The sequence below is a fragment of the Geospiza fortis genome, unplaced genomic scaffold (genome assembly GCF_000277835.1).
Source record: "Geospiza fortis unplaced genomic scaffold, GeoFor_1.0 scaffold130, whole genome shotgun sequence".
In the NCBI taxonomy this organism is placed as follows: domain Eukaryota; kingdom Metazoa; phylum Chordata; class Aves; order Passeriformes; family Thraupidae; genus Geospiza; species Geospiza fortis.
In genome coordinates this window covers 6,423,591-6,444,240 of record NW_005054300.1, presented here as the reverse complement: position 1 = coordinate 6,444,240, position 20,650 = coordinate 6,423,591, and the positions used below count along the sequence as shown (strand labels likewise).

The 20,650-nt window shown below is 54.6% G+C and overlaps 2 protein-coding genes across 2 annotated transcripts in view; one reads left to right on the top strand and one right to left on the bottom strand.

Moving 5' to 3' along the window:
* DNMBP (dynamin binding protein) overlaps nucleotides 1-7,637 on the top strand; it is a 24,662-nt gene extending 17,025 nt beyond the window's left edge. Inside the window, exons 4-16 of the mRNA XM_031062009.1 lie at nucleotides 266-453; nucleotides 1,022-1,121; nucleotides 1,630-1,777; nucleotides 2,297-2,314; nucleotides 2,954-3,153; nucleotides 4,220-4,350; nucleotides 4,583-4,687; nucleotides 4,880-5,008; nucleotides 5,442-5,774; nucleotides 6,178-6,360; nucleotides 6,436-6,634; nucleotides 6,732-7,165; nucleotides 7,445-7,637. Of these exons, the coding sequence (XP_030917869.1) occupies nucleotides 266-453; nucleotides 1,022-1,121; nucleotides 1,630-1,777; nucleotides 2,297-2,314; nucleotides 2,954-3,153; nucleotides 4,220-4,350; nucleotides 4,583-4,687; nucleotides 4,880-5,008; nucleotides 5,442-5,774; nucleotides 6,178-6,360; nucleotides 6,436-6,634; nucleotides 6,732-7,165; nucleotides 7,445-7,630 (2,354 nt within the window). The 3' untranslated portion in view covers nucleotides 7,631-7,637. The remainder of the gene's footprint in view (nucleotides 1-265; nucleotides 454-1,021; nucleotides 1,122-1,629; nucleotides 1,778-2,296; nucleotides 2,315-2,953; nucleotides 3,154-4,219; nucleotides 4,351-4,582; nucleotides 4,688-4,879; nucleotides 5,009-5,441; nucleotides 5,775-6,177; nucleotides 6,361-6,435; nucleotides 6,635-6,731; nucleotides 7,166-7,444) is intronic.
* Nucleotides 7,638-9,176: 1,539 nt separating this feature from the next.
* Nucleotides 9,177-20,650, bottom strand: part of ABCC2 (ATP binding cassette subfamily C member 2) — an 18,647-nt gene continuing 7,173 nt past the window's right edge. Inside the window, exons 13-33 of the mRNA XM_031061556.1 lie at nucleotides 20,480-20,617; nucleotides 19,996-20,142; nucleotides 19,252-19,340; nucleotides 19,100-19,162; nucleotides 18,786-18,912; nucleotides 18,467-18,643; nucleotides 18,193-18,360; nucleotides 17,707-17,893; nucleotides 16,731-16,863; nucleotides 16,183-16,288; nucleotides 15,728-15,947; nucleotides 15,105-15,259; nucleotides 13,589-13,744; nucleotides 13,287-13,486; nucleotides 12,522-12,648; nucleotides 11,972-12,073; nucleotides 11,730-11,873; nucleotides 11,323-11,481; nucleotides 10,918-11,084; nucleotides 10,388-10,582; nucleotides 9,177-9,959 (exon numbers count right to left, since the gene is read on the bottom strand). Coding sequence (XP_030917416.1) covers nucleotides 9,830-9,959; nucleotides 10,388-10,582; nucleotides 10,918-11,084; nucleotides 11,323-11,481; nucleotides 11,730-11,873; nucleotides 11,972-12,073; nucleotides 12,522-12,648; nucleotides 13,287-13,486; nucleotides 13,589-13,744; nucleotides 15,105-15,259; nucleotides 15,728-15,947; nucleotides 16,183-16,288; nucleotides 16,731-16,863; nucleotides 17,707-17,893; nucleotides 18,193-18,360; nucleotides 18,467-18,643; nucleotides 18,786-18,912; nucleotides 19,100-19,162; nucleotides 19,252-19,340; nucleotides 19,996-20,142; nucleotides 20,480-20,617 — 3,090 coding nt within the window. The 3' untranslated portion in view covers nucleotides 9,177-9,829. The remainder of the gene's footprint in view (nucleotides 9,960-10,387; nucleotides 10,583-10,917; nucleotides 11,085-11,322; nucleotides 11,482-11,729; nucleotides 11,874-11,971; nucleotides 12,074-12,521; nucleotides 12,649-13,286; nucleotides 13,487-13,588; nucleotides 13,745-15,104; nucleotides 15,260-15,727; nucleotides 15,948-16,182; nucleotides 16,289-16,730; nucleotides 16,864-17,706; nucleotides 17,894-18,192; nucleotides 18,361-18,466; nucleotides 18,644-18,785; nucleotides 18,913-19,099; nucleotides 19,163-19,251; nucleotides 19,341-19,995; nucleotides 20,143-20,479; nucleotides 20,618-20,650) is intronic.

Below are 20,650 nucleotides of genomic sequence, written 5' to 3'. Positions count from 1 at the left end.
CAGCAGGGCACACCGTGTGGGGCAGGTTTGTTGCCCGCCGCGCCGGTGCCAGGGCTTTGCGGCGCCCCTGGTGCTGCGAGGGTGGGCTGTGGGAGCAGCCGAGTCTCCCTGCAACCTGGGGATGGCCCCTCTGGGAAGGCCCTTGGACTCTCAGTAATGCTGTTTCTCACTCTCATGGGTCACATGTGTAGCAGTGCCGGTGCTATTTGTCTCCTGTCGTGGTATCCTTGCTGGAGCATGCTGATGTCGATTATCTGTCTTGCAGAGATGACTCTCCTGTCCTCCCAGACACCATCCCTGGAGCCATCCTCGGCCGCCACCGAGAGCGCAGAGCAAAGGATGCTGGAGAAGAGGGCCAAGGTTGTTGAAGAACTGCTCCAGACAGAGCGGGACTATATCAGAGACCTGGAGATGTGTGTGGAGAGGATCATGGTGCCCCTGCAGCAGGCACAGGTAGGAGCTGGGAAAGGAGGGGAAACTGTGGTGCAGCACTGGTGGATTGGGGTGAGAATACTGAGTACATTTAGTTCTCAGAGGTGACTACACAGCACGGGAACCCATAGAGGAAATTAAAGCTATTCCGAGGGGAGGAAGGTGGTTCCCGCAGTTCCCTGCACTTGTTGCTGGGAACGAGAGACCTGGCAGCAAGTATCACACATTGAATTTTTTGGTGCAGGAAAAGTTTCCCTTTGTTTGGTTATAGGTTAAATTCATTGACAGGAGAAATAAGATATGGGGTCTTGGCATGGGGACAGACTTAGTGGGAGGAAAAAGAGAAAACCAGGTGAGCAGAGGCAGGGGTGGAGTTGCTGGGAAAGGGAAGGACACATAAGGAGTGAGAGTTTCAGTGCACTGAGGACAAGGGAATGTGTACAGAAGTCACTGTGATGAGAGGAGGTCACAGCAGCTGTCTGCTGTGAAGCTGAGGACTGATGGGTTGCAGGAGGGCAATGAGGGGGGGGCTGTTGAGTCTGACTGGGATGTGTTCCCCATCCAGGATATCTCTTTTCCCATTCGTTAGATGCAGAACATAGACTTTGAGGGCCTTTTTGGAAACATCCACATGGTCATAAACTTCTCCAAGCAGCTGCTGTCCGCCTTGGAGGCTTCAGATGCCATCGGTATGAGTTCTGCTGTTACATGTTCTCAGAAGGCTGGGATGGGCATTGCTAGTGGCAGGGCATAACAGTTTAAATGATGGGAGAGGATCAGTGGGACTGGGCTTTCTCCCTGCTGGTACCCATCACCACCCATCATCAGCAGTGAAGCCCAGGAGATCTGTGTTGCCCCAGGGGTCATTATGCTCAGACACAGTGCCTGTGGCTGTCCATGGCCCTTTGCCCCAGAGTGCTGCCAGCTTGGGCTGTTCGTGCCTTGGGCTGCCTGTGCCTTTGCTCTCTGGCTCCTGTGACCAATGTCTCCACTACTCCCCCTGGGAGACCTGGATTGATTGAGCTCTCTGTGTTGGTGGGTGATGAGGAGGGCTCCTGCATGCTGTAGCAGAGGTATTTTCTTGACCTGTGTGTGTGGAACGGGGACACTGGATGTCTTATCAAGAGACACACCAGTGTTTTTGGAGGTAGCTGGGGACCAGGAGACACTGAAGTCCTGCTTTGCTGTTGTCTGCAGGACCAGTGTTCCTGACACATCGTGCAGAGCTGGAGAGTGTCTACAGGGTGTATTGCCAGAACCATGATGAGGCCATTGCACTGCTGGAAACCCATGAGAAGGATGAGAAGTTGCAGAAACTACTTTTGGACCTGCTGGATAGCCTCAGGTTTGAGCCTCCTCAGGGGGCAGCCACCAGGCTGGGATAGGGGGATCAGTTTCTAACATCCCTGCCCCTCTTCAGCAGTGTCTAGATAGTTCAGGTGGTGACTGGGGAGGTCTGATGGTGTCACTGTATAGTTGACCAGGTTCTGGGTTCACATGGCCCCCTTCCCCAATGCACATGTGCTGGGAAACCTGTAGACCCCCTTAAAATCTTCATAGAAGCCACAAATGTATAGAGAAGGTGGCATGTCCTGGACTGAGGGCTCCTGTTCCCCAAATCCTGAGCCACCACGGCTGCTGAGGAAGGAGCTGCTTAGCCTGGCTCAATGAATGCCAGGCTCCAACTTGTGGAGCCAACTGCCCCAGGAGCCAGTAGTGCTGATGGCTGCTCTGGGAGGACAGGGCTGCCCACTGCCCTGGCAGCCTCACTGGGCAGGGCACAGACACTGGCTGTGGGATTGCACACCTGCCACCCCATTAACCCTTGCTTTTCTTTGCTTTTTGGCACTCTGTGGGCCGACAGGAGCCTGTACAGTGAATGGTGAGTACTTCCTCTTAGTCCCTGCTTGTCTGTCTGTGTTGGTCTGGCCATGCCCTTGTAACTAACCTTCTGCCACAGGCTGGGTGCATGCTAGGGTGCATGGGAGGACAGGGGTGTCTGTGGCATCATTGCAGCAGAGGCAGTGGGTGGGCTGCACGGGTAGGCAGCAGAAGTGATGAGGTGAGGGGAAGTCTTGGGCAGGAAACAGGATTTGGGAGCCCTCAGCCCCAAGGAGCCAGGAAAGCCCTGCAGTGACTGCTGTCCTGCAGTCAGTCTGTCCTGCACTGGGGGACAGATCTGGGCAATTGGTTTGTGGAACAGCATCTGAAACAAGTGGCTCTCTGGCAAGTATGAGGCTGTGCCTCTATGGGATTTCATGGTGGGTCTGGTAATGAAGAGGATCCTGGCTGGGAAATATCACCTGCTGTGAGTGAGGAGCAGAGACCTGGGGTTGATCTGAGAGCACCAGGAGTTCAGGAGTGCAATTAATTTGGACATAAGGGTGGCTTGATGTAGGGAGTACAGTGGATTTAGAGGCATTGGAGTTCTGGGTCTGGTTGGCACTGGTTTGAGGGGGCAGAATGTGTGTGGCAGAGCCGGACTGACACCTGATGCACCTCCTCTGTCCTGACTTTCCAGGGGTTGCACAAACTACATTAACCTGGGCTCCTTCCTCATCAAGCCAGTGCAGAGGGTGATGCGGTACCCGCTGCTGCTGATGGAGCTGCTGAGTGCTACCCCTGAGGCTCACCCTGATAAGGCACCGCTCACGGCTGCTGTCCTCGCAGTCAAAGAAATCAACGTCAACATCAACGAGTACAAGCGCCGCAAGGACCTGGGTGAGGAGCTGGGCAGTGCTGGGCACCGAGAGACAGGAGTGGGTGTGCTGAGATCAGTGTCTGCTGGCCACTGAGCCTTAGCTGGCAACCATGGTCATGGAGGAACTCTCACTGCTTAGGGGAGTTTGGCCCCATCACCGTTGTAACTGCCCTTCAAGCAGCTGCTGGTTGTGAGCAGATCCCCCTCTGCTTCCTCATGTCCAGCCCACCTGGCTGCCCCAGCTCTCCTGGTGGATTAGGAGATGTGGTTCTCCCACGTCACTCATGGCCTTCAGGCACCAAAACTAGACACAGTACCCAAGTGCAGCCTCCCTGGGGCTGAACAGAGGGAGAAAATTACTCCCTTTGATACCACTAGCCACCCTGTTTTGCCTTGAAAGTCCCCAGATCGTGCAAATCTTACACTTTAGTCTTTCCTCATAGCCCCACTGAAGCTGAGGTGACAGAGGCTGCATGTAATGATTGCTTTTATTTGCTAAAGAAGCAATATAGACACCTTCTGTATGATGAGGGACTAATGTACATCATCTCCTATGTCATCTTATGCTGGCACTATGCATAATCCTATGGAAGAGCTTGAATTGTTTGTCTACAAACTGTAGGGCATCTCAAGCACCAAACAGGTGACACAATGCTGGATGGGATGGGAGGTTATGATAAAATATTTTATAAGGGTATGCAGTGATATGGCTGGATAATGGCTTTAAACTGAGAAGATTTAGATTTAGATCAGATATAAGGAAAAAGTCTTTACAGTGAGGATGGTAAGGCACTGGATCAGGCTGCCTGCAGAAGTTGTGGATGCCCCACCCAAGGAAGTGTTCAAGACCAGGTTGGATGGGGCTTTGAGCAGCTTGGTCTAGTAGATGTCCCTGCCCATGGCAGAGGGGTTAGAACTAGATGATTTTTAGGTCACTTCAACCCAAGCCATTCTGTAATGATATGTGGGGTTCTTGGGACTGCAGAGGCTTGGGGAAGAGGACTAACAAGATGATTGTTTACGAGGCAGTGTAAGACATGGTGTTTGTGCTTACAAGGGTTTTGATTTCTATATCAATCTCTTTAGTGTTAAAGTACAGAAAAGGGGATGAGGATAGCCTCATGGAGAAGATCTCCAAGCTCAACTTCCACTCTATCATCAAGAAATCCAACCGTGTGAGCAGCCACCTCAAGCATCTCACAGGCTTTGCACCCCAGGTACCGTGCATCAGCTGCACTTACATCCTGCAGTGCTTCTCCAGAAGTATCTGCTGTGCCTCCACGCCCCTTCCCCCTGTCCAACTCTGATCCAGGCCAGCGAGGCAGAGTGAGCTTAGGGTCTGAACCACCCATCTCTGCTGTCCAGCTTGGGGGCAGGAGAGCCCCACATCTTGTAGTCTGGGAGAGGCTGAGTCCTGCATTGCCTCCCTTGAAACACTTTCTCTCACAGCTAAAGGATGAAGCCTTTGAAGAGATAGAGAAGAACTTCCGAATGCAGGAGCGTCTGATCAAGTCCTTCATCCGGGACCTTTCCCTGTACCTGCAGCATGTCCGGGTGAGCCACTCTGGGTGTGATGCCCAACCTGTGGGGCTCACTGTGCACTGCCCTTCCTGTCTGCATGGTGTGTCCCTGCAGTGCCTCTGGCCACGGCTCCTGCCTCAGCTCTGCTGGGGCTGGGTGGTCTGGGCTGCCCTGGGAGCCCCTTCTGGGCAGCAAGCATGGCTCAGCTGTGTCTCCCTGGTGCAGGAGTCAGCTTGTATGAAGGCACTGGCAGCAGGGAGCATGTGGGACCTGTGCACAGAGAAGGGAAGTGGGGACTTGGACCAGTTCCAGAAAGTGAATCGTCTCATCAGCGACCAGCTCTTCTCCAGCTTTGTGAGTGAGGCTTGTGCCCCTTTGAGGCCCACCCTGGGGGTCTGCTGCAGATAGGCAGGCCCTGGGAGGCTGCAGGGAGGGTAACCTGGGAGAGCTGTGAGCATTCCTGTTTAGCTGTGCCCTCCTGAGAGCTTTGATGCCTGGCAGTTAATGAGTGTGCCTGTTAAATACACATTTTTTCAGCCCTAACTGAAATGCTACAGCTCTATGCGAGTGGTTCAGATGCTTTGCATAGAGTTACCCATGCTGGCACAATTATGTAAGATTATAGGATTATTGCCGTTGGAAGGGACCTCTGGAGCTCCAGTGGCTGCCACCAGGAGACAGTCACTGTATTGTCCTGGGGGGGCTGTGTGCTGGAGAGTGAGCTGCTGGCATTCACAGTGGGAGAGGGCACCTTGTCTCACCTTCTCCCTGCGCCTCTGCCCACCAGAAAGAGCGGACGGAGCGGCTGGTGAGCTCGCCCCTGAGCCAGCTGCTGAGCATGTTTGCGGGGCCCCACAAGCTGGTGCAGAAGCGCTTTGACAAACTGCTCGACTTCCACAACTGCACTGAGCGAGCGGAGAAGCTGAAGGACAAGCGGACGCTGGAGGAGCTGCAGTCAGCCCGCAACAACTACGAGGCCCTCAATGCGCAGCTGCTGGACGAGCTGCCGCAGTTCCTGCGCTTCGCCAAGGAGCTCTTTGCCAGCTGCGTGCGGGGCTATGCCGAGGCACACTGCGACTTCGTGCGCCTGGCCCTGGAGGAGCTCAGACCCCTGCTGTCGGTGAGTTCACACACTGCAAGCAGCTCCCTGGGCTCAGAGCAGCACTAATCCGTGCAGGGTTTGTCCCTGAGCCTCACTGGGACCTGTCACATCGTGGGGGAAGCTGCTACTGCAGTTTCAGGCCACTAGTGACTTGTGGAGAGCTCCTGTGGGATGGTGTTGGGGCAGGGATTGCAGGGTTATGTTGCAGTTGTGTGTAGAAGGCTCTTGGAGCAGTGGCAGGAGAGCATTCACCTGGGACAATCTCAGGTCACAAGTTTGAGGACTACTTAGAGTTGAGTCCAGACGGGACTGCAAGTCACAGGCAGGACTCAGAGCCCTGCCATGGTCTACACTGTAGCTCTTGGCCACTTCTCCCTGCACCTATCACCTAACCAGGATCCTGACTTTGCTCTGGTTCCAGTTGCTGAAGGTGTCTGGCAGGGAAGGGAACCTCATTGCCATCTTCCAGGATGAGCACAGTCGAGTCCTCCAACAGCTCCAGGCCTTCACCTTCTTCCCAGAGTCCCAGGCAGCTCCCAAGAAGACTTTTGAAAGGAAAAGCATGGAACGGCAGTCTGCCCGGCGGCAGCCCCTCGTTGGCCTGGTGAGTTCCCTCTACCCGGTGTCAGGGCCTGCAGAGCCCAGCACAACCACTCACGCCTGCCTTGTTCCTCTGCAGCCAACCCACTTCCTGCAGTCGGATGACATCCGTGCCGCCCTCCTGGCCCGCTATCCCCCGGAGAGTCTCTTCCAGGCAGAGCGCAATTTCAACGCTGCCCAGGACCTGGATGTGTCCCTGTTGGAAGGAGACATTGTGGGCGTCATCAAGAAGAAGGACCCCATGGGCAGCCAGAATCGCTGGCTCATAGACAATGGGGGTAGGTGGCTGTTCCCTGCCCTTGCTGCTTGCTGTGAGTCTCCTCCTCTGGTCTCCCTGTGCCCCAGTCTGAGCTCCCTTCCTCTCCCTCTCTGCAGTGACCAAAGGCTTTGTATACAGCTCCTTTCTGAAGCCATACAACCCCCGCCGCAGCCAGTCGGACGTCTCTGTGGGCAGCCACTCTTCCAACGAGTCGGAGCTCAGCAGCTCCTCTCCCCAAAGCAACGCCACCCTGACCTTCAGCCCCAGTGGGGCGGCCGTCACCTTCACTCAGAAACCCCTGCAGGACTCTGTCTCCCCGGCAGAGTCCCCACTGGAGGTGGACTCCCCCTCTGTGCCCCAGCTTGGCTCTGGTGACAGGACGGCCCCACTGGCTGGTACTGTGACATCTCAGCGCCGCTGCAGCCGCCCCGAGCAGGGCTGCAGCCCCAGCTCTCGCAACGGGCACCCCACCAAAGCACATCTCAGGCCCACGCCCTCCGTGGAGGACAGAGACTCAGGGCTGGAGAACAGCGAGTCAGAGGGCAACCAGGTGAGTCTTCAGCCGCCCTCAGGGATGCCAAGGGCTAACTGCTTGGCTGGGGACTGAATCATCCTCGTCCCTGGCAGTGACCATGAATAAGTAGGAGGTGGGGTATGAGACCATTTCTTCCAACAGCAGAGAACCAGGCTTCAGATGGGGGTGGGCAGAGCCAGGATGGGGCCAGGGCTGTCACTGGGGATGAGGACAAAAGCCCACACATCCTATGCAGTATGAGATTAAGGCTGTGTCGTGTGACCACCTAACTGATGCTCTCCCCTTGTCTGGCAGGTCTACTATGCTCTCTACACCTTCAAAGGCCGAAACACCAATGAGCTGAGTGTGTCAGCTAACCAGAGACTCAGGATCCTGCAGTTTGAGGACATCACAGGCAATCAGGAGTGGTGGCTGGCCGAGGCCCACGGCAAGCAGGGCTATGTGCCCTCAAGTTACATCCGGAAGACAGAGTACACGTGAATCTGCAGACAGAGCCTGCACCCCGTGCCTTTTTCCTGCTGGGACTGCTAGGGTCTGGGGGAGGCTGGCCAGCCCTGCAGCCCCCACTGCTCACCCTTAAGGCTAAGCCTCTCACAGCTGTGCAGTGCTCCTGGGCCCCAAGCACTGGCTGCCATCGTCCCTTTAGGGGACAGAGAAAGGTGGGCTGGCCAGGTAGGCAGGAGCAGGCAGCTTGTGTGAGGGCAGGGGTGAGTTCACCTCTGAGGTGTGTTTGAGCCTCCTGTGTCCAGCCAGGAGCAGGGGAACAAAGCCTGGGGCTGTCACTTGCCCAGAAGGGTAAGGCTTGACTCAGGCTGAGGAGCTGCTGTGGATTTAAATTGTGGAAGGCTAATGCTGAGTTTCTGGAGATTGTCTTTAGTCAAGTAGTATTAAAAGCAACCCAGACTTTGTGGATACACTCCCAGTGCAGCGGGAACCTGGTCTCGCCTGTCTCTGCAGGACTTGGGATGGGACATTTCACACACTGCCTGGGGAAGCAGCTCTGAGGTTTGCTGGGAGTAGTTGAGCCCTAGGCCTGGGATGGATATGGCCTCTGAAACCCTCACAACAAACCCCCCAGCAGGTGCCTTCTCCCTGTGCTTGGTCTCCCAGGGGCTTGGCCTTTCCAAGGTCTGCCACTGCCATCAGGTTCCCATCTTTAGGTGAGCCAGAAGCCCAGAACACCATACCCTTGTCAGCACAGTGTTGGCTGTGCCCAGGACCCATCTTTGTACTGATGTGCCCACCTGGCTGCTCTGGGCTGGAGCAGGGGAAAAAGCAAAGCACAAGCTGTCCTCCAGCCTGTTTCTTGGGGTCTGACCAGAATTGCCTCATCTGTGCTTTCCTGCACAGCATTGGAGAGGGTGCTGACATTCTGGAGCAGCAGGAGCATCATCCCTGGGAGGGCCGTGGTGCCTTTTGTTGGGTTGGTGTGTGATAGATACGGCTGCTGCCATGTCCTGAAGGGAAGAGGTTCCCTTCATGGGGCAGGGTTTGTATCCCCTGTACTGCTGCTCTGCAAATAAAGATTTGCCTCTGTGTATAGAGGGTGCCTTTGCAAAGTGTTGGGAGACCTGGGAGGAGTGTGTGGCAGGTGCTGCAGTCTTCATGCAGACCCTGCAGGGCCAGGAACAACATTTCTGTTTTGGTGGGATCCAGCATTCTAGTGCCTTGGTGTTTGTGCTAGCTGCAGCTCAGGCATGAGGAAACACTCACAGAAACCTCCTTTATTAAGATGAAGTGGTTGCACTGCCCTCTTCCCCCAGCTGTGTGTTACATGAATCTGGGGCTCCAGGGCAGTAGGAGCTGGTGGGGTGAATGTTTGCCCTGCTCTAAGTGGGCACCTGCTCCCTGCATGAGGAGATCTGCCCCAAGAACAAAGAGTCAAGGGTTTGTCAGCAATAACCACCATACTTTGTGTGTGCATGGCTGTACACAGCCATGTGCCTGCTGCCCTCCAGCTTGTCTCCACCACCATCACGTTTGCAGTCTGGAACCACAGCCCAAAATCTGCCCCACAAGTGGTTGTGATAACCTCAAGGAGAGGCTCATTTATTTGCAATACAAGCAAAGGGAGCAGTAGCCACAGAGAAGGCAGGCAGTCCTGGTTTTGCTACAGAGCAGCGTTCTTGCATGAGTAGAGCTGTGCCCCTCGATTTGGGCTGCCCAGCTCTGTGTAAACTCTGTTGGCAGCTCTCCCCACCCAAGCACTAGCCAGGTTTAAAGCTACACTGAGGCTTACTTACATGCCTTGACATCAGCCTTGTAGCTGGAAGACTACAAACAGTTACAAAAAGTAAATAAATTATTCATTTTTTGATTGAACTGTAAATTTCATTCCATAATGCTAAAGCATCTCTAAGGTAGATTCAGCTGGCATGGTGAAGTACAAAAACTAAGACCACCCCCACTGGAGGTCATGATCTCCCTGCCTGGCAGACAGCTTTTCCCCTCTGTCCTGGAATAAATTATGCTGCTCCAGACCCTTGTGTGCACAGCAGGCAGGATGTGGTAGTGGTAGTAAGGTTAACAGCTCACTCAAGTCCAGGTGCTCAATCTCTGGAGAGCCAGAGAAGCCCTCTTTGCTTCCCCGCTGCAGAGAGGGCAGTTCCTGGGCAGCTTGGCTGTGGGTGAGTGGCAGCAGGAGCTGCTGTCTCACAGCCGGCCCCTGCAGCTCTCTGCCTACAGAGCCGTGGTTTCTGCAGCAGTGATGCCGGCGTCCTTTGCCATCGCAGAGAAGATGCCCTGCTTCATGAGCAGCTCCTCGGGGCTGTCGAATTCCACAATCTGCCCAGCATGCAGCACCATCACCCTGGCAGAAGGGAACAAGGCCTCAGCTCCCAGGATCTGAGTGGATAGCACTGCTGGTGCCAGCGCTGTGGCCCACTGACCCTCAGTCCTCCTGAGCCACTTTATGTGGTTCTCCTCTCAGCAGTGAGAGGGCACAGCCCTCCTCCCTGTGTTATGGGTCACACACATAAGGTGTCAAGAGCAAATGCTTCTATGGTCTGTTGCTGTAAAGAAGCATCCCAAAAAATGTTTCTCCCACAAAGGCAGCACTTCTGCATGGGCATCCTTACTATCCTTCTGTTCTCTTCACCACTGCCTATTACTGTCCCAGGCTCTGCATCCACCCCTGCCCCTCTGGCTGCATTCTCGCTTCCACTGCTGTCCACCTCTCACCCCATCCCAGGAGTCCAAATCCCATTCCCTTTGCCCTGCAGTATGGTCCCATGGTACCTGTTGCTGTCCATGATGGTGTGGAGGCGATGGGCAATAGTAAGGACAGTGCAGTCAGCAAACGCACTCCGGATTGTTGTCTGGATTAAATTATCAGTTTCCAGATCTACGGCTGCTGTTGCTTCATCCAGGATGAGGATCTTGGCTTTGCGGAGAAGGGCCCGGGCCAGGCACACCAGCTGCCTCTGCCCAACACTGGGAGGAGGTGTAGAGCATGAGTTGCTAGATTGACACTAGCAGACCTTCTGCAAGCCTACTGCTCTGACCCCAACCCTGTCCCTGGCCTTTCCCTCTGCCCCCTGAGCACCACATCCCGCAGCATATTACTCTCTGTACCACCACAGAAGGGCTGGCTCACACTAGCTCCCTAAGAGCCCTGACTCCTCCACCATTTTCTTGCATCTTCACTTCCCAGAAGCTTCTGTGCATCATCCCTGGACAGCCACTTTGCTGGAGGCTACTGTTCCAGGCTGGTCCCTGGGATCTAGAGAAGGGAGGGGAGCTGGGCCTGTATCTGCTCCTCTGCTCACCTCAAGTTCTCCCCTGCCTCGCTCACGTGATGCAGCAGCCTCTCGGGAAGGCCTTGCACATACGTCTTCAGGTGAGCCAGCTCCAGGGCCTTCCAGACCTCCTCATCTGAGTACTGGTCAAAGGGGTCCAGGTTCATCCGCAGGGTTCCAGTGAAGAGCACGGGGTCCTGCCAGGGACAGCACCACGTTCAGCCCCACCACAGCCATTTAGCAGGGGCAATGGCTCCTGGCCTCCAAGTGTGGCCACATCCTGCTCACACCACTGCCTGCAGCTGGCAAGTGATGTGGTGACAGCCTGCTCACAGGCCTTTGGCACATCCACAGCTCCCAGGGACACACGGAGGCCATGCAGTGCCTGCAGGGGCCATGCAGCAGTGGGATGTGGAAAGGTGGGAGTCAGCTCACCTGGGGGATGATGGTGAGGTTGTTGCGCAGGTCGTGGAGGCCAATTGTTGCTATGTCCACGTCGTCGATGATGATCTTCCCTCCAGCCGCCTCCAGCACCCGGAACAGGCAGTTGGTGAGGGAGGACTTTCCAGCCCCGGTCCGGCCCACAACCCCAACCTGTGGAAGCAGCTTATTAGACCAGATCACAGACCTGTAGAAAACAGGGCAGATGCTCTCCATCTGGGTCTGGTGGGCCTTCCTGCCCTTACCATCACCCAGACTGTCTGCTTTAGTTCCTTTCCTGCGGCTCAAGTCCCCAGGAGCCACATCCCATCACCATCCCACCCCAGCACACAGACTGAAGCTGAGAAGAAGAAACAACTTTAACAGAGTCTCTGTAAAGAACGTAGTGAGGACAGAGGCACCTTCTCAGTGCTCCCAATGTTACAGGTTATCCCCTGAAGAACCAGGTCCAGTTCAGGTCGGTAGCGAACTTTGTAGTCAATGAACTGGATCTCGCCTCTGCTGGGCCAGCCACGTGGTGGACGCTTTTTTGTCACCCATGGAGCCTGGGAGAGGGCACAGGAGCGTTAGGGGTGTTCACTCTGCAATGCTGACTAGCACCAAGCTGTGCAGCAGCTGTTTGCCCAGACCCTGGGTCCCTCACCTCATTCTTCACTGTCACATACTCATGGACTCGCTCCACAGCCACGATGTTGGTCTCCAGCTCTGAAGATGACCTCACCAGCCAGTTCAGTGTCTGGGTCACCTGCATGGCAGAATCAGAGGGCACAGAGCTCAGTGGCACCCAGGAAAAAAATACCTCCCACCTCAGCCCAGGGAATCATCCTGGGCATGAGCATACCTGGCCTGGCGCCTAATGCTCCACTGCCGAGACACAGCCCCCTAATCACTGTCACTGCCAAGACACAGCCCACCTCTCCCCAGCCCCCATCTCACCAGCCCTTCAAAAACTTTACTGCAGCATCTCTGATCCACAGTAGAGCCATATTTCTCCCCATGGCAGCAAGTATCCCACTCAGACTGGGATGAATATGTTCTTCCCTGGCTCTTTAGCCATACCCCAGGTGATGGGACACCCCAGATAATCCCACTTCCATGGATCAGAGCTGGTGGCAGGGCAGCATCCTGCCAGCAGCCCAGAGCTCCCAGGGACATCCCTGTCCCAGAATGAGGAAATGCTTTCAGTAACTCACATTGAGAGCAGAGGAGACAGAAAGACCCACGATGCCACCCTCCAAAGTGCCCTTTGCAATCACTGCCAGGAGTGCAGAGAAGAAAACCACCAGGCTCCCAACGAACTCCAGACGGATGGCCAGCCACCTGCACCAGGAGAGGACAGCTGAAGGGCAGGGAGAGCGGCAGGAAGGCATCTGCCTGTGCCCAACACACAGCCCACCAGTAACAGCACACTGCACCAGCATCCCCCACAGCCAGCCACGAGCCCAGTGCTGTGCACACTGCACACATTGGTGCATGTACACAGCAGGTCATCTGTGGCCAGTTCTGCAAGCAGGTTCATTTATGTCAGTCCATGCCTCACACATAACCTCCTGTGCTGATAATGCCATGTATCAAAAGAGCCCCAAACATTCAACCCTCAAACACCCAAATCATTTACTAATAAGATTCAAATCCAGAAAGTGCCCACATGGCACTCCTGCTGGTCCTGGAGGATCAGCCTCTTCCCAGAACTCACCAAGACCATCTCAGCCCTTGACTGCACAGCTCACCCTGCCAGCCTCTGGACACTTCGCAGGGGAGAATACTTTGGCTTTCAAAATCACCCTAAAATGTCCCATTGCCACAGATGGTGCCCCTATCCTAAACTGCCCCAGTACCTATGCAGACCCTCAATGCTGAGATCAAAGGACTGCAGGATCCCAGGGATCTCTCTCAGGACCCAGAAGCCCCAGGCAGAAGTGCTGCTAGCTGTGCTGTGGTAAAGTGGTAAAACTCACCTATTTGATATTATCCAGGAATAAACACTTTTCTGATTTATGTCCATGGTGATCTCATTTTGCTTCAGGAACCGTTCTTGGTGTCCATAGGCCCGGATCACAGAAAGGCCTGACACAGTCTCACCAAAGTGGGAGTAGATGGGAGACCTGGTGACAGAGTCCAGACGCCTCAGCTGGCGCGACGTGGACACGTAGAAGCGCTGAAACGAGCGACACAGATTGGTTACCAACACAAAGCACAGCAGCCACCAAGATACTGCTCTCAGCGGGGCAGAAGCTTCACTCAGGGCCCAGTTACTCACCAGCACAAAATAGTAGAAGATGCTCAAGGGAATGATAACAACAGCAAAGAAGGGAGTGGCCAGGCAGATCACAATCAGTGTGCTAATGATGGCCATGAAACAGGAGATCCAGCTGCGGAAGGACATGGGAATGGTCTCATCTACCGTGAAGATGTCCTGGAGCATATAAAAAAGTACAGAGAAGCAGTCAGTGACCCCAGAGAGAAGGAGAAGCCCAAAGGCCCCATACACACAGGGTTCCTACACACTCCTGTGATAACACAGTGCCAGACACTTGTAAAAATATCAGAGCATCCTGAATTGGTGTTATGGTCACAACCTCATTTAGGACTACAGTTCTTAGCTTGTGAACAACTGAGTTAACAGAGAAACTTGCAGGTACAGTTTGTGGTAACTGGGAGTGGAGCTGCAGCTGAGCCTCATCCCCAATGGGCTACAGCTGTGAAAAACAGGTGAACAGCATTGAAGGTAATGAGACATGGAGTGCCAAAGTGCACTGACCAATCACAAAAGGGTAAAGAGGATGCACAGGTGTAAAGCATGTAAGATGAAGAGTATAAAAGGTTGGGCTGAAAAGCAAGAAGAGCAGATGCTTGCAGCCTTTTGAAGTGATGTTGCACTGTATGGGCAGACACCTGAAGCCTTCTGATGTGGTATAGTGTCACTCTGTTCGGGTGAATGCTCAAAGCTTTCTGAAATTATACAGTGATACTTTGTGTGTCGTGGCCCTCTCAACTGCCACATATGCTGTGACCAAAACTTCCTATAATATTCCCCTGTTACACAGACCAGCTTTAAGAACTGCATCTTCATCAGGACCTAGGATACAGAAGCACCAATGGAAGCAAAAAGAGGGACAGGGCAAACTCCAGGCCCATGCAGGTGCACCCAGGTCTCCAGCTGGTCCTCATCCATCTCCTAGCCGGGCACCACATACTCCCTCAACTCAGAGTAAACCCAGGCCCATAGGCTTAATTTTAAGAAGAAATTTAATTCTCAAAAATCAAGAGATGGTACCAAAGGAAGAAGTGGAGAAGCAGCACACTTGAAATTACCTGTTTGTATTTTCCCTCCTTTCTCATTTTCTCTTTGTTTTTGACTTTCACTTAGATAGAAAAGATTGTAGATTTTGCTGGATGTCTATAAACAGAAGGACTTCTTATTGTGGGACATGAGCTCTAGGCTCTTACCTCTCTTAGTCATCTACTATGGACCCTCTTCTGTTTCTCCACATCGTTCTTGCCCAGGTGACTCCAAACAGGACACAGTATCCAGGTGTAACCTCCTCAACACTGAGGTAACAACTTCCTGTGATTTGCCACACTGCCTTTCTAATAGAGCCCAGGATGTGGTTTGGCTCACGGTCAGCCTTGCATCCCCATGTCTTCCTGGTCCCTTCCTGGCCTTGACCTGGGCTCAGCTGTGCAGTGCTCAACAGGAGCAGGGTTATGCCACTACCCAACGCTCTGCAGATGTGGTGGAACAAGCCTTCTGTGTGTTGGGGCTGTTCTCTTACCTTGGCAAAGCGATTGATGATGCGGCCCACCGGGGTGGTGTCGAAGAAGCTCATGGGCGCGCGCAGGATGTTGCTGAGCAGCTGCTGGTGCATGACACGGGAGGCTTGCATGGCGCCCCGGGCAGTCAGCATGGTTGCAAAGAGCAGGAAGACAGCTGCAAGGAGAGCACGGGGCTGTCACCGGCTCATGGGTGACACTGGCCCCAGGTACCCTTTGGCTTGATGGACACACCAAGCAGCGCCAAGCCAGCAGCTCTGCAGCGAGCCGCTGGGATAATCCTGTATCCCACCTGCTTGGGAGGCCCCAGCAACTGTGTCCCAGCACAGGGGAGGAACACTAACCCTATTGGAAAGCCTTGGGCCCTAGCACTATGTCTAATCTGATTAAGGAAAATGATCTTAAACTGAGGGGGCAACACAGACTTGGGACAATTTCTGCTGCTTTCAGCCTGGTGTGTGTCCACAATTCAGCTGGGAGCTGGAAGGAAGGCAGCAACAGGCAAATGAACAAAATGCTGGGTCCCCTGCTCCTTACTGCACTGCTGGCTGCAGGCCTTGCGAGTCATATCCCTCCTGGACCACACAGAGGAGGTGAGTGGGACCTGCTGTCCTCCCACACTGACCTTGTGAGAGCCCCAGTGCCCCAAAGACGCCGATGCGCAGGTCCCGCAGCTGCGTGGGGTAGCTCTGGTTCTGGTAGCGCACCGAGTCGTCCGTCCAGTCACTGAGCCACAGGTTGCTCCCCACGTAGGCCACGTATTGTCCAACGTAGCCCATGACGATCCAGAAGGTAAAGCACCAGCCAACAGCACGCAGGTACCGCAGGTACATGGAGAACTTCACCTGTGGACCAACTGAGCCCATCAGACCACAGGCAGTAACACCCAGCATAGCCTTGGGGCTCCACCTTGCCGCCCACAGTGCTCCCCTCCACCACCCCACCCACCAGTCCCAGGCAGCTCTGTCTCCTTCGTGTCTCTTGGCTGTGGAAGCCCACACCAGCTTCTCTGAGCCACAGTCAGGGTCTGGCAGCACTTAGCCAGGGCAGCAGAGTGCTTCACCCCTCCAGCCTCCTCACCCTGCCGGTTTCTACGGCTTCTTTCTCAATCAGTTGCTGTCCCTTCAGCTTCTTTGGGGGCTCCTCCTGGGCCTTCTTCTGAGAACTGGTGCTCCTTTTACTAAGGCTGCAGGGAGGTGATGAGTACCATTAGTCACAGGGTGTTGAATTGGTCCTAACCTCCTGGGGTCCATCCCAGGTCCTAATCTCCTGGGGGTCCATCCCTGGGTCTTCAGTAGTGGAGTCCTCTGGAAAATAATGTCCTAAATGGGGCAGCTTTGAGTGAGCCTTGTGGAAGCACTAGGAATGTGCAGCCATAAAATTAAAGCCTCATTCCCAAAGGCAGAACTAGCCACCAGTACAAGTTTCAGGGAAGACTGCACAGTAAGGCTGTGGCACACTAGTGTAAGTAAAGGCAAAATCAGATGCCCCTGACCCAGAGCAGCCTGTGGTAGGAGCAGGCAGGGAGGCTCCCAGCTGGAACTCCCTGGGAAGCCCCCAGATCCCTGTCTCTGAGGGAGCAGTGCTTGTGGCAGGGCAAAGAGCTGAGAGCTCAGGTCATGGCCCACCTGCGACTCAATTTTCTCCGATGGATGCTGGCCTCTCGCTTCAGGGTCATTGTCACCACGTCTTCAGTGCGCTCCTCCATGCAAGGATCCACAGCTTCATCAGCCTCCTCTTCATCCCCAGCTAAAGCAACAGCTACAAGCACAGGGATGAGGGAAGGCAGGGTCAGGTACTGAGGAAAGAGCAGATCCCATACACCACACCTCTGCTCCGTGCCGTACCCCAGGCCTAGGCTGCGTCCTACCACCACGTATCACACCTTCTCCAACCTTGTGCAGACCAACACAGCAGGAGGAGGAAGAAATGCATGGTGTTGGAGAGAGAACTGATAGGGGACATAGGGCTAAAGGCCTGCTCAGAGGCAGTCCCTCCTGCTGACTCCTCCCAGCACCACTGGCCAGACCTCAAGCAGAGATTTGTGCTAGTTTAGTAGTGTAAGATCTGGTAGTTCATGTCACTCCAGCTCAGAAGCATCTCCTTGAGCAAGTGGAGGTGGGCCCTGTGAAGACATACCGGGAATAGCCATGCTGCAGCAGGACAACTGGGCTGACCTCTGACAGGGTAAGCACCCACCTGACCTGACACCACTCCTCCCCATAGCACTGGGGGATATGATAAAGATGAAATATTATCCAGTGGGATGTTTAGAACTAACCAAAGGATCTTTCTGACCTCAGCATCACAAAAATATGAAGCCTGTTGCCACATAAGATTTTCAGACCCATAATAAAGGAACTAAAAAAGGAGTAAAAAAGTTAAACAGGTCCTGTGCTGGATGTTCAACATAATGCCTGAGTGCAAATCTTAGTCAGGAAGTTGTTGGGCTGCTGATTGCCTGAAGCTGAGAAGGATTCACAGCAGCCACCATTGGTGCCTGGGCTGGATAGGGCCAGGTCAGGCTGACACATCAGACCTTCATATCCCCAAGATACACACACAGCCACTCTAACTGCCACAGCCCCACTGTGTTCCCAGTACCTGCAGTATTTTCCTCTGAAACATCCTCCTCCTGATTTCCATACAAGTTCAGGAACTGGGAAAAGGCCCCCTTGTTTGCAAGGAGGGTGCTGTAGGAGCCATGCTCAGACACAGCTCCTGCTGCCAGCACCACAATGTTATCGACCTGGGGCAGGAAACTGATACTGTGCGTCACCAAGATCCGTGTCTGCAACAAAGGGGTGCAGGGTAGTGATCATCAGAGCACCCCTCATCCCCAGCCATGGCTCTGCAGGCTCTCTATCTCCCACCTGGGGACTTGTCTGCTTAGCAATGCCTGGCTATGAGGACACAGGGTACGCCTCTGGGGGCTCTTGAGGCCTCTCCTGCCTGCTGCAGCCCCCTGTGAAAGCTGCTGCATTCCTCTCTGTCCCAGGCAAGCAACCTCAGACTTCCTCGGACGTCTAACACCACGCCAGTGCCACGCCTGCCTGGCTGGGGGGTGGGTTGCAGGGTGTGGGTGCTCACCTTGTTTTGCAGCAGCCCTTTTGGCCCCAGCACGTGCTCGAAGAGGTACTTGCCCACGTGGGCATCCACGGCAGACAGCGGATCGTCCAGGATGTAGATGTCTGCGTCGCTGTACACCGCCCGCGCCAGGCTCACCCGCTGCTTCTGGCCCCCGCTCAGGTTGATTCCCTGCGAGGAAGGGAAGGAGCTCCCTGCACATGGGGCTGACACAGGGCAACTGCTCTGAACTCTGCTGCAGGTGCTATCGGAAACCCACAGTGCCCAGGGCTGATACCTTCTCTCCAATCTCTGTCTGGTCACCTGCAGGCAGCAATTTCAGGTCTGGAAGGAGGGCACAGGCCTTGAGGACCTGCTGATACCTGGCTTCATCCACTTCTGACCCAAAAATGATGTTGTCTTTCAGTGTGGCATTCTGAATCCAGGCCTGCTGGGGGACATAGGCCAGGGAGCCCTGGAAGGAGAGACAAGAACAGCTACCTGTCAGAGATCAGCCTGAGCACTGACGCCTCACCACCCTGGGACAGTCCTGCTGTACTTCCCTGCTGAGCTCCCAGGCAGCCCCAAAGCCCTGTGGACCAGCTGGTTCCTCTCACCTGGATGTTGATGTGTCCCTTGATATTCTCCATCTCCCCGAGCATGGCTGACACCAGTGAAGATTTGCCTGAGCCCACAGCCCCCACCACAGCCACCAGGCTCCCAGGCGTGATGTCCAGGGTGACACTGCAAAGACACGAGGGCTGAGGAAGCAGCACTGCCAGGCCACCCCTCAGTTCCTGAGTGGGACAGGGCAGTGTCTCTGGGACACTCATGCCTAGCAGCACCGAGAGGTGGTTGCCCTCCCCAGCTAGCAACACAGAAAGCCTCCCCTGCCCAGCCCTCTGCCCACAATGTGCCACAGAGCACTCACTCTCTTATGGCAGCGTTGCCGTCCTGCTCCCAGGCAAAGGTGGCCTCTGAGAAACGCACAGCACTGCCTGCCAGAGAGAGATGTCCCTCAGAGAGGGGAAAGCCCAGGGCTGGGCCAGCCTGAGGCCCACAGGGAGCAATCTGGAGGTTCACCTGCCTGCAATGGGGTTGTGGTGGATAGCTGAGGTGTCCAAGTCTTCCCCACTCAGGTAGCGCTCCAGCCTCGCAGTCGACACACTGGTCTGCCACAGCAGAAAGAGGATGAGGATGGCACATGGGCATGGGTGGGCTGGCAGGAGCCCCTTAGCTAGAGCATCACATCACAGTCCCCACCCAACCTCTGGGCCCCAAACCTGTGTTATGCAGGTGTCACAGACATCTTTTATGAAATATCCTTTCCTTAGGATTTTTCCTCCTGAGAAGCTGAGAGGCCTCAGGAACAAAATGTAAACAATGGTTATCTGCTACTGTGGAATGCAACAGGTGGATCTGTGATTGGTCTCATGTGGTTGTTTCTAATTAATGGCCAATCACAGTCAGCTGGCTTGGACAGAGAGTCCGAGCCACAAGCCTTTGTTATCATTCCTTCTTTTTCTATTCTTAGCTAGCCTTCTGATGAAATCCTTTCTTCTATGCTTTTAGTAAAGTTTTAATACAATATATATCATAAAATAATAAATCAAGCCTTCTGAAACATGGAGTCAGATCCTCGTCTCTTCCCTCATCCTAAGACCCCTGTGAACATGGTCACATGCAGGTGAGTGCTGTCCCATCCCAGTGCCAGCAGAGTCCTGTGTGCTGAGCCCTGGGGGTCCATCACACACCTGAGCCCCATCTGCTGCTTTGGACAGAGGTCATGGGATCCCCCTGCACCCCCTGCCCCAGGTGAGGCCTGACCTGCACCAGGGCAGAGATGACCATGGGCAGCGTGGCCATGGGGAAGCGCAGCACATTGAAAAGGGAGATGGCAGTGAAGGCTTTCTGTGCATCCAAGATGTTGTTCTCATCCACAAGCACATAGACAGCAAAGCTTGCCAAGGAGACCTAGGAGAGATATAAGGGAAAGGCACCATCAGTGTGTTTGTGCGCAGCCCAGACCCTCAAACTACCCCAAGGCCTCAGCAGTGCCTTCGTGCTGGGGACCTGTTCCCCTCCTGCTCCTGCTCTCCTTTGGGCCCCATTTCACCACCCTGATGGGACCCCTTTCCACCACAGCTCTCCTGCCAGCAACCAGAACCATAATCTTTATCCACCAGCCAGCCCCTTCCTCGCTGCAGAAACACTCCAGCTGAGGTCCCAAATATTTCCCATCCCCTTGGCCACAGCCCAGCCCCAGCTCAGAGGAGGTACACCCTCCCCAGGGCTGTTGTCACTCACTCACCAGGAAAGGAGCACATGTGAAGGCGAATACAGAGACTGACTGCAGGTAACCAAAGTTCACCAAGTTCTTGAGCTCAAGAGCCCGGATCTCATTAACTCGCTTCTCAAAGGAGGGCTCCCAGGCAAAAAGCTTCAGGATCTGCAGGGTGAGCAGATGCTGCTCTCACAGGAA